Source organism: Bos javanicus, chromosome 7, assembly GCF_032452875.1.
Source record: "Bos javanicus breed banteng chromosome 7, ARS-OSU_banteng_1.0, whole genome shotgun sequence".
In the NCBI taxonomy this organism is placed as follows: domain Eukaryota; kingdom Metazoa; phylum Chordata; class Mammalia; order Artiodactyla; family Bovidae; genus Bos; species Bos javanicus.
Genome location: NC_083874.1, coordinates 71,889,432 through 71,903,353, shown reverse-complemented (window position 1 = coordinate 71,903,353; position 13,922 = coordinate 71,889,432). Strand labels below are relative to the sequence as shown.

General features: G+C 43.1%; 1 protein-coding gene across 2 annotated transcripts in view; it reads left to right on the top strand.

Annotated features, from left to right (window-relative positions):
• Window positions 1–13,922, top strand: part of ATP10B (ATPase phospholipid transporting 10B (putative)) — a 312,921-nt gene that overhangs the window by 215,793 nt on the left and 83,206 nt on the right. For both annotated transcript variants that reach the window (XM_061424249.1, XM_061424250.1), the window contains 2 exons: window positions 6,336–6,421; window positions 10,278–10,384. In XM_061424249.1, coding sequence (XP_061280233.1) covers window positions 6,336–6,421; window positions 10,278–10,384 — 193 coding nt within the window. The remainder of the gene's footprint in view (window positions 1–6,335; window positions 6,422–10,277; window positions 10,385–13,922) is intronic.

Here is a 13,922-nt window from a genome sequence, read left to right as displayed (position 1 = left end):
TGTGTCAATAACCTCTTCCTTCTCTGATTCTCTCTCACTTCATCCATGGCTCATACATTATGAATATTCAATAAATGGTTGAATATGTGGATGGATGGGAGACTAGTCTCACCCACGTTGGGATCTAGGACCTTGACTCCTTTTTCTTTTTTATTAGTTGAGCCAAAGAATTAGATTTTCTTTTCTTAGTTGAGCCACATTTCCTTGCAAGAGCAATCTTATTCCCCTAAATCAAAGTTAACATTTGTACCTGGTGCTTTTACAGGTCTTTACAGAGGTTTTCATTGTTATCTCCTCATCCATCACCTTTCAGTATTTAATGTCCTAATATTCATCTCTCCAGCTAACCTTGCCTTTACAAATCTTTATGTTGTTGTTATTCAGTTGCTAAGTCATTTCCAACTCTTTGTGACCCAATGGACTACAGCACACCAGGCTTCCCTGTCCTTCACTGTCTCCTGGAGTTTGCTTAGATTCATGTCCATTGAGTCAGTGATGCTATCTAATCATCTCATCCTCTGCCATCCCCTTATCTTTTTGCTTTCAATCTTTCCCATCATCAGGGTCTTTTCCAGTGGGTCAGCTCTTCACATCAGATGGCCAAAGTATTGGAGCTTCAGCATCAGTCCTTCCAATGAATATTCAGATTTTCTTCAACCCTGAATATTCATTGCTGAAGCTGAAGCTCCAAATCTTTATAGTATACCTGTTAACACAAGGTGTCATGGGAGGTGCTCTAAAGGAAGCTGACAGTTTGCTCAAGAAAGCAGAGACCTAGATACACCAGTGTTAAATGGAGGCATGAGAGTTCATGTGGAAACATGTTAAAAGAACAGTTCTTATTGACTGAGGTAAAACTGTGGGGATTTGGATAGGTTTCATAGAGGAGAAGGCAACGGCACCCCACTCCAGTACTCTTGCCTGGAAAATCCCATGGACGGAGGAGCCTGGAAGGCTGTAGTCCATGGGGTCGCTGAGGGTCGGACACGACTGAGTGACTTCACTTTCACTTTTCACTTTCATGCATTGGAGAAGGAAATGGCAACCCACTCCAGTGTTCTTGCCTGAGAATCCCAGGGATGGGGGTCGGACACGACTGAAGCGACTTAGCAGCAGCAGTAGCAGCATAGAGGAGGTGGCAAATTAAAAAAATCTCAAATGTTAAAAATATATGTATAAAATTAATAATTCTCAAAGAATGTTCTATATCAAGGCAATTTTGTGTCTTAGCCTCTACTCTTTGAAAGTACCCTACTTTAAATTGCAAATATACTTGAAAGAGGTAACACACTGCCTTGTTTATTAGTTGTAGTAATTTACATATATTTTCTCTGTGTGTGTGTGTGTGTGCTTATTTACTCCATCTACTCTTTGGAACCCCATGGACTGTAGCCCACCGGGCTCCTTTGTCCATGGGGATTCTCTAGGCAAGAATACTGGAGTGGATTGCCATGCCTTCCTCTAGGGGTTCTTCCAAACTGAGGGATCAAACCCAGGTCTCCCACATTGCAGACAGATTCTTTACCATCTGAGCCACCAGGGAAGCCCATGAAAACTGGAATGGGTAGCCTATCCCTTTTCTAGGGTATCTTCCCCACCCAGGAATGAACCAGGGTCTCTTGAATTGCAGGCGGATTCTTTACTAGCTGAGCTACTAGGGAAATCCCATAAATTTTCTACAATATATAAAAAATAATTTTTTTCCAAATTAATCTCCTTTTATTTTTAACCATAGGATAGTACACATATTGCAAGTGACCCAGCCATGCTTATACAGGAGCTTTTATAGTATAGAATGATATATACAGATTTCTCTTATTACAAGTCATTATGACCTAGACCCTCAACATGCTTATATAATAGTTTCTGTAGTATAGTGTGATGTATATGGATTTCTATTATTATAAGTCATTATGACCTCCAGGCATAAAGCCTAATATTTTTTCCAATAGATGAGAAAGAAAATAGAAAAATTCAGATCATGTCCTTTCTTAATGGACGGTTAAGATAGAGAATCCTTGCAACTTCATCTCATGTTAACTTGGAACTTCTTTGAGAACAATGTTTAGTTCTTTCCCTGCGCCCCAAGGGACATCTGGAGATGTCTGTAAACATTTTTGGCTGTCACAACTGAGGGGGAGAAAGGGAGGGTGCTACTGGCATCAAGTTGGTAAAGGCCAGGGATGCTGCTAAACATCAAAGAATCATCCGGCCCGAAATGTCAAGAGTGACAAGGTTGAGCCACCCTGGTCTTAGAAACACCTTGACCTGCCAACCAACCAGGTATCTGTGTAGATACTAGAAAAGACAATGAGAGTGCAAAACCTTTCATGAAACATAAAAATAAATCTTTTAGAAACAGAGTAATACAAAAATGTTAATAGCAGTAAATCAAAGGTCAGCATGACAATATTATGTATTTTAGTTTTTGATTCTTCCTTATTTGACCCAAGTTAAGAAGGGTGGTAGTGATGGTGGTAATGATGATGATTCCTAGACATTGGATTTTGCTTATATTTTTTATTAAGAAATAACTGACATATAACCTTATGTTAGTTCTAGATGTATAGCATAATGACTTTTTATCTGTATATATTGTGGAATGATCACAAGTCTAAATAAATACTGATCACCATACATGGTTACTTTTTCTTCTTTTGATCAGAACTCTTAAGATCTACTCTCTTAACAACTTTCAAATATGCACGGTAGTAAATATTAATATAGTTTCCATGTTTACATTATATTTCTTGATTTATTTACCTTTTAACTGGAAGCTTCTAACTTTTGACTTCCTTCACCCACCCACCACTCCCTGACTCTGGCAATAGATTTATTAAAATTTAGATTCCACATATAGTTGACCCCTGAATAACACAGAGGTCAGGGATGCTAACCATCCATACAGTGGAAAATCTATTTATAATTTATAGTCAGCCCTTTGTAGTCACAGTTCCACATCTACCAATTCAACTGACCACAGATCAGGTAGTACCATAGTGTTTATTTAAAAAAAAAAAACTGTATAAGTGGATCCACACAGTTCAAACCCATGTTGTTCAAGGGTCAACTACATGTTGACCTCATTTATCATATCAGGTACTTTGATCATAGGAAGTGGAAAAGGAACATAGAAAAGGAAACAGGACCGAAAGGAGTTCTTAAATGATCGTCTTTCCTTTGTGCCTCAGAATAGCACTGTGGTTTAAGAAGGTGGGCTATATGGCATCAGAAATTCTGTCTTCTGCTCTGCTAACTGTGTGCCATTGGGGAAATTCACTGACTCTCCCTAAGCCTCAGTCCCTTCTTCTTTATTATAAAATAGGGTAATAACAGTGCTGATCTGATCAGTTTATTGTGTGACTTCAAGAGAGGAGCATGTGTGAAATATTTAGCTGTTCTTGACACTTAATAAGCATCCAATAAGTGCTGTAATAATAATCATAGAAAGAGAAAGTGGAATAAATGTAATGTATTGATGATGATGATGATGACAATGATAACAAAGACTGTGGTGATAATGATGACTGGCTTTAGATTCCGATGTTGTGGCTTACAATGCTGGCTCTGTTACTTACCAACCATAACACAATTGCTTTATTGATCTGCATTTGCACTTCTGTCCACACCTCTTAAGGTTACTGTGAAAACTTAATGACAGGTGCCTGGAACACAGTAAATGCCCCACATCATTGTGTCTGACCTGAAGAACCACACACGATGCTGTCCTCTATGGAAGGGGCTTATCTTTTCCTGTACCCTGATGGCTATTACTTTCCTCAAGGGTGGTGCCTTTGGTAATAGGCTGGGTCAGCAAGAAAAGGTGGGTAGTGGGCTTTATCCCCAAGGTAAGAAAAGCTAAGTGAGCCAGAAGTGGATCAGAAAATCTAGTAGGGAGCTGCTGTGTAGTTCAGGGAACTCAACTCAGTGCTCTGTGATGACCTAGAAGGGTGGGATGGGATGAGGGGAGAGGGAGGGAGGTCCAAGAGGGAGGGGATATATGTATACATATAGCTGATTCACTTTGTTGTACAGCAGAAACTAACATAACATCATAAAGCAATTATACTCCAATAAATAAATTTTACAAGCTCAAAAAAGTAAATAAAGGCCCCTGGCAGATTTGTAGGGCTTGACAGTCCCCCACCACCGCTGTCCTTGGGTTCTCCGAGCAGCTGCCTGGAGTGAGTTACAGCAAAGCCAGGGAAGGCAGCAATCCTGAGGGGCCATCTGGCGACTGTGGGGCCCGTGTGTCCTTCTCCACAGCCCATCTAGGGAAGAATGGAAGGAGCCCAGGGTCCAGGGAGCTAGGAAGGGCAAAATCACCTCTCCATGTGGAGAAGGAGACAGACAGAGCACCCAAGACAAGTGCCCAGAAGAATAAAAGAACACAAGACACTTCAGAAGGAAGGTCACTGGGAAGCCCCTCTGGGGGACAAGACAGCCGGGGATCCCTGGAGATGATTAAACGGCGACAGGCTCACTGCAGGGTGATCATTAGCTCTCAGACCCGCTGCTGCAGACATCCAAAATGAGTTCAGATTCCAAAAGCCAGCAGTGAGCTGAGTGGTATGGATCCAGAGGGAAGCACATGGCTTAATCAGGACCGCGAAGGCAGCTGACAAATCACAGTGTTATTTGTCATCATCTCAGAAGTCGGCAAGTGTTTGTCCCTGAAAAAATCAATACTTGGAGGCGGAAAGGGCTGTATTTTTAGAAACTCCTGGATGGGTAATTTATTTCAAGTGAGCAGAGAGTTTATTTATGTTGGCACCCCCACAGAACCAATGGACAGTATATTTACACCAAGCCAGAAGACGCTGTCATTTCTTCTAATCAATTTACCCCTTTGAACAGTTGTACCTTGCAGCTTGGAGTGATAAATTCACTACTCAGGCTAAATCTCTACCCAGGGAACCAGTTCCAATGCCACCTTTAGCACTACTTCCTTCTATGGCATGGCCTGTTACATCTTTCAAAACTTTCCCACACAAATTCTGTCTTCTGAGGCACAGTGGTGTTAGCCCCATTCTATAGATGAGAAAATGGAGGCTCAATGATTGAATGTACTTTTAGCCAATGTAGGGTAGAATTAAAAGGAAAGATCTCCTCACCCCTAGTTGTATTTTCCTCAGGTTGGACTTTAAGAGATTGTAAACTAAAATACCTAACGAAAGAGAAAAAATGAAGAGGCAAGAATGTGTTTTAAATGCTTGGCTGCAAGAATGTTTGTGGGAGTAGGGGGTGGGGGGCAGTGTGGTGTACAAGTAAAGAACAGAGGGTCGACAGTCAGACTCGGATTCAAATTCTGGTCCTGATATGACCACAGGCAGCCTCTTAACCCTTCTGAGTCATAGTTTTCCCATCTCTGCTGCTGCTGCTGCTAAGTCGCTTCAGTCATGTCTGACTCTGTGCAACCCCATAGACGGCAGCCAAGTTCTTACTTCATAGAAGAATTGTAAGCTTGAAGAAAAAATAGCATTTCTAAAGTTCTCATCACAGCATCTGACAGAAGTAAGAGTCCAGTAAATGCTACTTATTTTGTTTTATTAGCTATTATTTTCACAGCATTTTTGCAACAGCCAGCAGTTGAAACCAGGTCAGTGTTCAGTAGTGAAATATGGTGGCATTTATACAATAGGTTTCTATCCAGGTGTTTAAGAGATGTAGAAAAATGTAATAATGTGTAAAAATGTTCACTGTATATGACCACTAAGTCTCACTTTTTGAAATGCATAAATGTGGGTGTGTGCCCATACATAAATGTGTGTAGGTATATGTACATACTTTTTTAAACTCTGGAAATTCTAAATACGCAAGAATATTGGCTAGCTGTAGGTGGTGTGATTTATAATTTCTTCTTTTTGATCATCTATTTCTATACTGTCCAGTTTGGTAGCCACTAACCCCAGGTAGCTATTTAAATTAATTAAAATTAAATAAAAGTTAAATCAGTTCCTCAGTCATACTACCATATTTCCACAGCCACACACGATGTGTGGTTTCCACTTTAGACAGTGCAGACATAGAACATGTCCATCATGGCAGTAAGTTCTACAGGGCAACTTGAGTCTAGAGAATGAAATCCAGGCCAGAAAAAATTAGTCAGGACAGGACCCTCCCTTTACCAAGCACTCAAGTTTTCATCTGCATCTACTTCTTCCTCCTTAATGAGGAGGTTAGCTGTTTTTTCTAACACATTACAATTATCACTGTGCAACAAAGTGGGGATTACCCTATTTGCAATGGTTCTAACTATGATTAGCTCTCCCAGTGATCCTATTAAAACGAGATCCCTCTGACTTAATAACCTCACGGCATTCCCTCTCTCACAGGAGGTCCAGTTCCAACCAGAACATTTCCACAACACCATCGTGTGTGAGAAGCCCAACAACCACCTCAACAAATTTAAAGGTTATATGTAAGTATTTGCCACCTGTGTGTTGCTTATAAATATTGCCTCTGCAGCTAGAAGTTTTGTCTCGAAATGGCCAAACAAATAAGCATCTGGGTCCTAAGAAAGTTTATTTCTTTTTATCTTAAGAAAGGGCTAGAGAAACCTAACTAAATTGAGAAACCTTTTCCAGTCTTTGTTGCTGATGGAGTGACATTTAATTATCTCGCACGTTTAAATTCACTAATAGTTTTTTCAGAACTCTGTGAAACAGCATCAAAATCAAGACCACACTCTGATTCAGGGGAGGCAAATATGATTAAATTTAGACCAGATTTCTGAAGGAGCCTTTATTGCACTGTGGGTAAGAAAGGGGACTTTGGAGTTTGACAGACCTAGGTTTGAAACCAGGCTCTATCACTTATAAGCTGTGTGACCTTGAGTAAATTAATTAACCTCTCTGGGCCTTCATTGCCACTCCTGTAAAATAAAGATTATATCACAGGAATTTTCTTGTCTGAGAGTTGATCATACACAAAGCATGAAAACAGGCAGAGTAGATAGTTCATGATGTTACTGCTATTGCAATTACTGTTGTTATTATTTCAGTTTTGATTCAGCCTGAGAGTTTTGCTGTAATTTTGCTCCCACATTTGACAACTGGTCTTAATGCAAAAGACCAAAAAAAAAAAAAAAAAGAGCAGTGGTGAAAGATGTGAATAAAGGCCCTATTCAGGGCTTTAAGCCTTTCAGAGGACTTTCTCAGAACATCATCTCATTTAATCTGCAAAACAACCCAGGGAAGTGAGAATTCTGATTCCCAGTTGTCAGACGGGAAATCTGATGATAAAAGTTTTCAGGATTCCCTCAAGGGCATACAGCAGCTACAAGGCAGGGCCAGGACTTGCATCCTGTCTTTTCACTCTAACCCCTGTGTTTTGCATTGTCTACATGCAGACGATGAGCGCAGACATGTTATGGCAGCTTCTCTACCAATAGGCCTGCAATGAGACTTCAGAAGATTTCTCAGGAGGCAGGTGCCAGGGCTTTCCCGCCAACCACTGTTCCCCAGGCCATATGAGATGTCTTGAGGAGCAAGATAAAAGGGGGAAAAGCAAGAACAATGCAAAAGAAATGGCAGATTTTCAGTGCAAATTACTTTTTAAAAAATTAAAGAGCACAGATGGAGACAGACAGAGAAGGGCGCAAGTTCCTGGAGGAGAAGAGGATTCATAGCAGGCATCTGGCGAACTGGAGCTTGTCACCCGCCTGGGCAAGAAGTCCTCCCCTCATGCACAAGTTTTGTGGATTTGGTTCATCCCAAGGCTCCCATGCCTTGAGTCATTCTCCATCCTCTTGGAGAGCAGCCTCATTGCTGGGTTTCTATTTATAATCCTTTCTCCCCCAAACAGCTCATGCCAGCATCCAGCCTTTCTAAGCTTCAGCCTGGGCTCATCTCAGACAGAACTTTCCCAGCTCCATTCAACCCCCAGAACCTCCTCTTCCTGGTCACTGCCTCTAAAGGCAACTTTCCCCACCTGCCCAGGACTGGGTGAGCCCGGAAAGTGCAGTTGGTCAGTCTACCAGCCAGCCCATGGGATGCTGGCAAGTTCTCCATCATGCTCCCACATCTCTACCGAGGCCCACCACCCACAGATGACCTACACTCTCTTGCTGAGCAAACCACAGGTCTGATGCCTCCAGGTGTCCAGAAGCTTCTTTGGGCCTCCTTAATGTAGGAACTCTCTTGGGGCTACCCAGGCTGGCTAGAAACTGAGTAGTTTTTAATGCTTTGAAGATGAGGAATGTCAGATTTGACGATGTAATTTTTAAGCAATAAGATCAGTCCAGGGCAGTGGTTCTCAAACCCCTTCCCTCCTCTCTATCAAAGGACCTTTACGGTGTCTGACACGTTGTTGATTATCACAGCTGGGACGAGGTGCTGCTGGCATCTGGTGGGTAGGGGTCAGAGATGCTGCTCGGCATCCTATAAGGCACAGAGCAGACCCGCAACAAAGACTAATCCCACCCAAACAGTCAGTAGTATCAAGGTGGAGAAATACTGCCGTGAGTCAGTTAGATAAAGCATCCCTGTAAACAGTGCACTAAATAGAAGGGCTATGAAGGAACATTATGACCAGGAGATGAGGAAGATGCTGTCATAGGTTATCACCTTAGAGCATCATAAAAATGCCCTTTAAACCACTAGCTACTAAACAGTGAATCATTCAATATTCCATCTGTAGCAGCTCCCTCCATAAGGACAGGTGCGTCTTCAACTTCAGCCACCTTTATGATTTGTATCACACTCATAAACACTATATATTACAGATTTTTAATTGGCTTATTTTTCTCTTAATTTATTTCAGAAGAAAAAGTTATGTTACTGGCACTATGGGCAACCCAAATCACTGCTATATATAGCTTGCCATAGATTTATGGCAGTATTACTTTCCATATATAAATTTTATAACAGCAAAATTAGTAAAATGAAATCAAAATAGTTATTGTACTCTAACTACAGACTATTGCCAAAACCTCCTCCATGTTAAAAAATTAGATAAATAAGTGTTAGAAAGGATTAACAGAGATAAACTAAGATATTTCCTTGTTAAATTCAAAAGAATTGCAAATGGAAATGACTGATTCAATATAAATTAATGGGCTGCTACTTTAAGAATTCCAATGTAGTGAAAATCACATGAGGCTTGGTGTTTCGGGTCTGGGTTCCCAAGTCCTGGGATGTTCTATGTCCCGGAAGTATGTCCTTGGAAATATCTCTCACCCTTTCTGAGTTTCAACTTTCTCATAAGCAAGGATAATCACCCTGCTAACTTCCCAGAGCTGTGAAGAGTCAAATAAAATCATGTAAGTAATATAGTTTATAAACACAGTAAAGAATTATTCTGAGTGTACTGAGTGGTATTGTAGCATTCTGGAGCCAGACTTCCTGGATTTGAATCCCCTTTCTGCCATGTACTATGATTGCCTCAGTTTTCCTATTTTTAAAATGGGTATGAAACATGATCTACCTTCTAAGGTTGTCATGACCATTATGTAATACATAGGAAACATGACTGGACCTAGAGAAATGAAGTATTAAAGAGTTAGAAGGAGAGAAAATCCGTTAGGGTTCAGATGATTACTGTTCTGTTCTCCCCAGTGTTGTGAGGAAGTTATATTTAAACTTCCTAAAAATCCCAGAAGGGAAGGACATCAGGACTGAATGAGGACCAGACACAGAGTCCACCCTGGTGTGGGTTGACTCAGAAGTTTCTAGAGTGAAATGGGAAATTGTGATGCTTCCTGAGTCTAGAAGGGAAGAGCTCTACGGATCTCCCCTTTGAGAAGCTGCCTCCCAGGATGTTGCGCAAAGGCCACTGGTCCTCCTGCTGTGAGGTCTGTTTATTTTATGAGGATGGAGCAAGAGAGGCCAAGAGGGGAGCCTCTGGGCTGCCCTTCCTCAAAGTCTCATGATAAGAGAGGTGGGACTGTCCCTTGTCCTCTACAGACTTGTGTGTGTAGAGTTCAGCTTGTGTGGGTGCAGACCCAGCAGCTGTGATGGGCGTGTGAACACTGCCTCAGGGAGCACAGCACCTATCCTTGCAGGGTCAGAAGCCAGTTCCCCCACGTTTTGCCCCTAAAACCATTTTGAATCTTCCTCATCGGAGTTCTGCCTCTTAGGCAAAATCACATCCTTAGGGATAGGTAATTCTCCTCTAATGGTCCAGTCCCCATTAGGTGTCCTAGGACCAATGAAGTCTTGCATTTAAACATGGGAATTAGTTTCCAAGTTACTATTGCTTTCTGAAGAAGAGGGATCATGTTCACTCACCACTTCTAATTCTGAGACACTACCGTTCCTGTCTTTCATCATCTCCAGGGAACATCCCGATCAGACCAGGACAGGCTTTGGCAGTGAGAGTCTTCTGCTTCGAGGCTGCACCATCAGAAACACTGAAGTGGCTGTTGGCATTGTCATCTACGCAGGTTATTGTCCCTGAACACTTTCCTATGTCCCTGCCCTTTCTCCTCCTTCCTCCAAAACCTCCTCCAAATTCATCTTTAGTTGGTGGGAGCTCACATCACTTCTAATGGGTAGAGGCATGTGATTTCCTGTTTCTCAGCTAAGCAAACTAAGGCTGGAATCACAGCAGCTCACTTGGTCCACAGGAGACTTAATTCGATTCTGAGTCACTGTCACTCATCTGGATAACACGGGGAGGGGGACTCATGCATCCCTAATGGTTTTGTGACACTAACCATAGGTGGGATTGAAGAGCATCTTCTTGAGCTTGAGGAGTAACCTCACCAAACTTAGCAACATCTCCGTGTCTGCCTCCATGTCCTCATCTGTACAATGGGAATAACATCTGTATCTGTCTCATAAAGCACTCCTGAGAGCACAGTGGCCCAGACATGGAAAGCACCCAGTGCCGTGTGTAGCACATGAGGCCATGATGAGTCTTGGTTGTTGTTTTTGCAGTTGTTTTTATTATAAGCTTTATTCATTTTGTGGTTCTGTATACGGTGGTCTGTCTCTTCTTTGCACTTTGATTTTGCTTCCCCTTGAGAAAAGACAACAGCAGCACTTCTCATAATGAGATTTGGAGGGGGTCTTGGGACAGCTGAACCCCCAGGACCTGGCACCTGGCACTCCACAGGTGCTCAGCCCATGTCTGTTTTCACTTGAACAACCGCAAACCTCTATGGAGGTAACGCAGTCTCCCTGGAGTGTCTACCTTCCCTGGAACCCTCCAGAATAAGTTTCCCTGGATCTTGCACTCACTGGGACACCTTATAATATTTTGTTTACTTTTAGTTGGTATGTTTTTGTCTGCATAGAATCCAAACTTTGTTAGACATGGAAGAGCACTAACACATCAGTCTACCCCATGACTCCCTTTGGCAGACTGTGAGAGAAAAGTAGGGTTTTTTTGAAATAGTGTCACAATCTAGCTGGCTTTATTTGTCAACACAGGTCACTGCTTTCGAGGGTCTTTGACAGTGGAGTTCAGTGCTGTCTGGCAGACTTTCTAAACATGACCCCTTCAATAATCCCTGCCCCACCAAAAAACCCTCATAAACATTGAGTTTTCTTCTCTGCCTGAGCAGAAACAAATCTCTGAGTGGATGACAGGAGTGGCCTATGAGAGGTCAGACAGAGAGGGAGTTAATCATGGTTACTGGAAGTCAGACTGCCTGGGGCTAAACCAGCCCTGGGCTTCCCTAGAAGCTCAGCTGGTAAAGAATCTGCCTGCAATGCAGGAGACATGGGTTCAATCCCTGGGTTGGGAAAATTCCCTGGAGAAGGGAACGGCTACCCACTTCAGTATTCTGGCCTGGAGAATTCCATGGACTGTGTAGTCCATGCAGTCGCAAAGAGTCGGACATGACTGAGCGACTTTCACACACACTAAGCGAGCCCTTGGCTGCAAGTTCCTGAAAAGCTGGTCAAGCTTTCCACACAAAAGGCACTGCTAACCTGTTCTCATAGGACTGTGAGGTTCAAATGAGATGATCTGTGAAAAGGGCTTAACACTAGCCTGGCACACATCAGGGTCTCAAAAAATGTGAGCCAACATGGTACTAATGGTGTTAAGTGTTGTCATCTAGAGCAGGGGTTCTCAGCATCAACACTGGTGACCTTTGTCCCAGATTGTTCTTTGTGGGGGGCGGGGGGGCACCCTATAGGATGTTTAGCAGCAGCCCTGGCTTCTGCCAACTAGATGCCATTGGTGCCACCTCCTCAAAGATGATGACCAAAAATTTCTGAAGACTTTGTCAAATGTGCCCTGGGGAACCAAGTCCCCTGCGGAGAATGACTGGTCTGGAGCTGTACTCTCTGCCTTGGAGGTATAGATGGACACAACAGGAGCGCCTCAGGATCAAAAAAAAGCCAAGTCGAGTTTCCCAAGAGGAAGAAATTCCACATGGAGGTGTATGCTTCTCACTGCAGACATTTATTGAGGCCCTACTGTGTACCAGAAACTAGTTTAGGTACTTTATATGTATCCGTTCATTCCCTTATGCCAGAGCACACAACCATAATATCTCATTTTGCAGATGAGGAATTGAGATACAAAAGGATTAATTCCACCAAGGTCATATGTCTCCTGAGATTAATTCCCTCCAACCCAAGGTCAAGTGTCTGAGAGCCAAACTCTGTCAGACACTGGAGCCCACATTCTATCCACCACACCATGATGCCTCCCCCATGAGACCACATTTTGCCAAAGGGACAGAAGAGTCTTAGGAAGTGAGGAGTGGGTGAAGGGGGTGGTCCCAGGACACCGTGTATGGGGTGAGCCCAGGGCAGGCAGGGACCCCGGCTATGGCAGCCCTTGAACAACTGCAGCCTGACATGATAAGCCCAGAGCGTGCTCACTCCTGCGGTTTCACTGCCACTTTAAATCCACAAGGCCACCAGCTAAACAGCATTAAACCACTCGCTGCTAGAGCTGATGTATTGGTTCTCTTTCATTTTGCACAGGAAACGTGTGACTGGTGTCTTTTAATTTGTCTTCTGAGGGGTATGGCACAGTAATTAAAATTTAGCAGCCCCAAGGGAAAGGCTCTGTTTAAAGACAAGGCTTAGTTAGACTGTCAGCTCTTAGCTGAGTGACTTGGGTACCAGGGGTCAGTGGAAGGAGAAATAGAGTGGGAATCAGCATCCTGGGTTCTCCACGCGGCTCTGATGTTCATGTATCCTTTCACTTGGAACAAGTCCCTTCTATGCTTCCATCATAGGTTTCTCCAACTGGAGAAAAGGGGCGACTGGATAAGATCAGTAGTTTTTAAATTTTATTATTTTTTCTTTGAACAAAATTTTATGCAGAACTCCAAGACAGGAGAGGAGCTGCCCAGAGTTAATGCTGGGGTGGAGGCCTTTGGCCACTATGCTCTTGTACAAGCAACAAACACCTTAGCAAAGAAGCAAGCATGAAAATGACTGGCCTCAAGTACAGTGCTGCCACAGGGCCTTGGCATGTACTGTTCCCCAGCCCAAAGCCCATTTCTACCAACTTTTTCTCTCCATTCATGTCACCTCCTCTGAGAAGCCTTCCCTGACCATGCTCTCTAACGGCATCTCTTATTTTTCTAGCCCTTATTTATTGTTTACTTCATGGGACTTACAACCAACTGTAATGACCTTATTTACTTGTTTGCTTGCGTATCTTCACCAGCATGTGAATCGTCTGTCTTAACTACTGTATCCCACCACTAACCCATAACAGCCCCTTTGTGCAAATTAGAAGATGGCCCTTCCCCAAGACAGCCTTCTGTCGTTTGCTAGAAATGTGTCCTAAGAGGCTTACAAATCGATGACAGCTACAAAGTGAGGGCTGCCTCTTGAGTTGTGTAGGACACAGCCTGTGCTCAGGAGCCTGATCCACGCCCCCTCCCCACCCCCATGTCCAGCAGGTAGGGGGTGTTCCATAAAAACCCGCTGTGTGTGTGAGGTCTCTCCAGCTGCTCCCAGAACTTCCCTATGCCAGGACACATCCAGGTTAGAGAATGAAGCCTC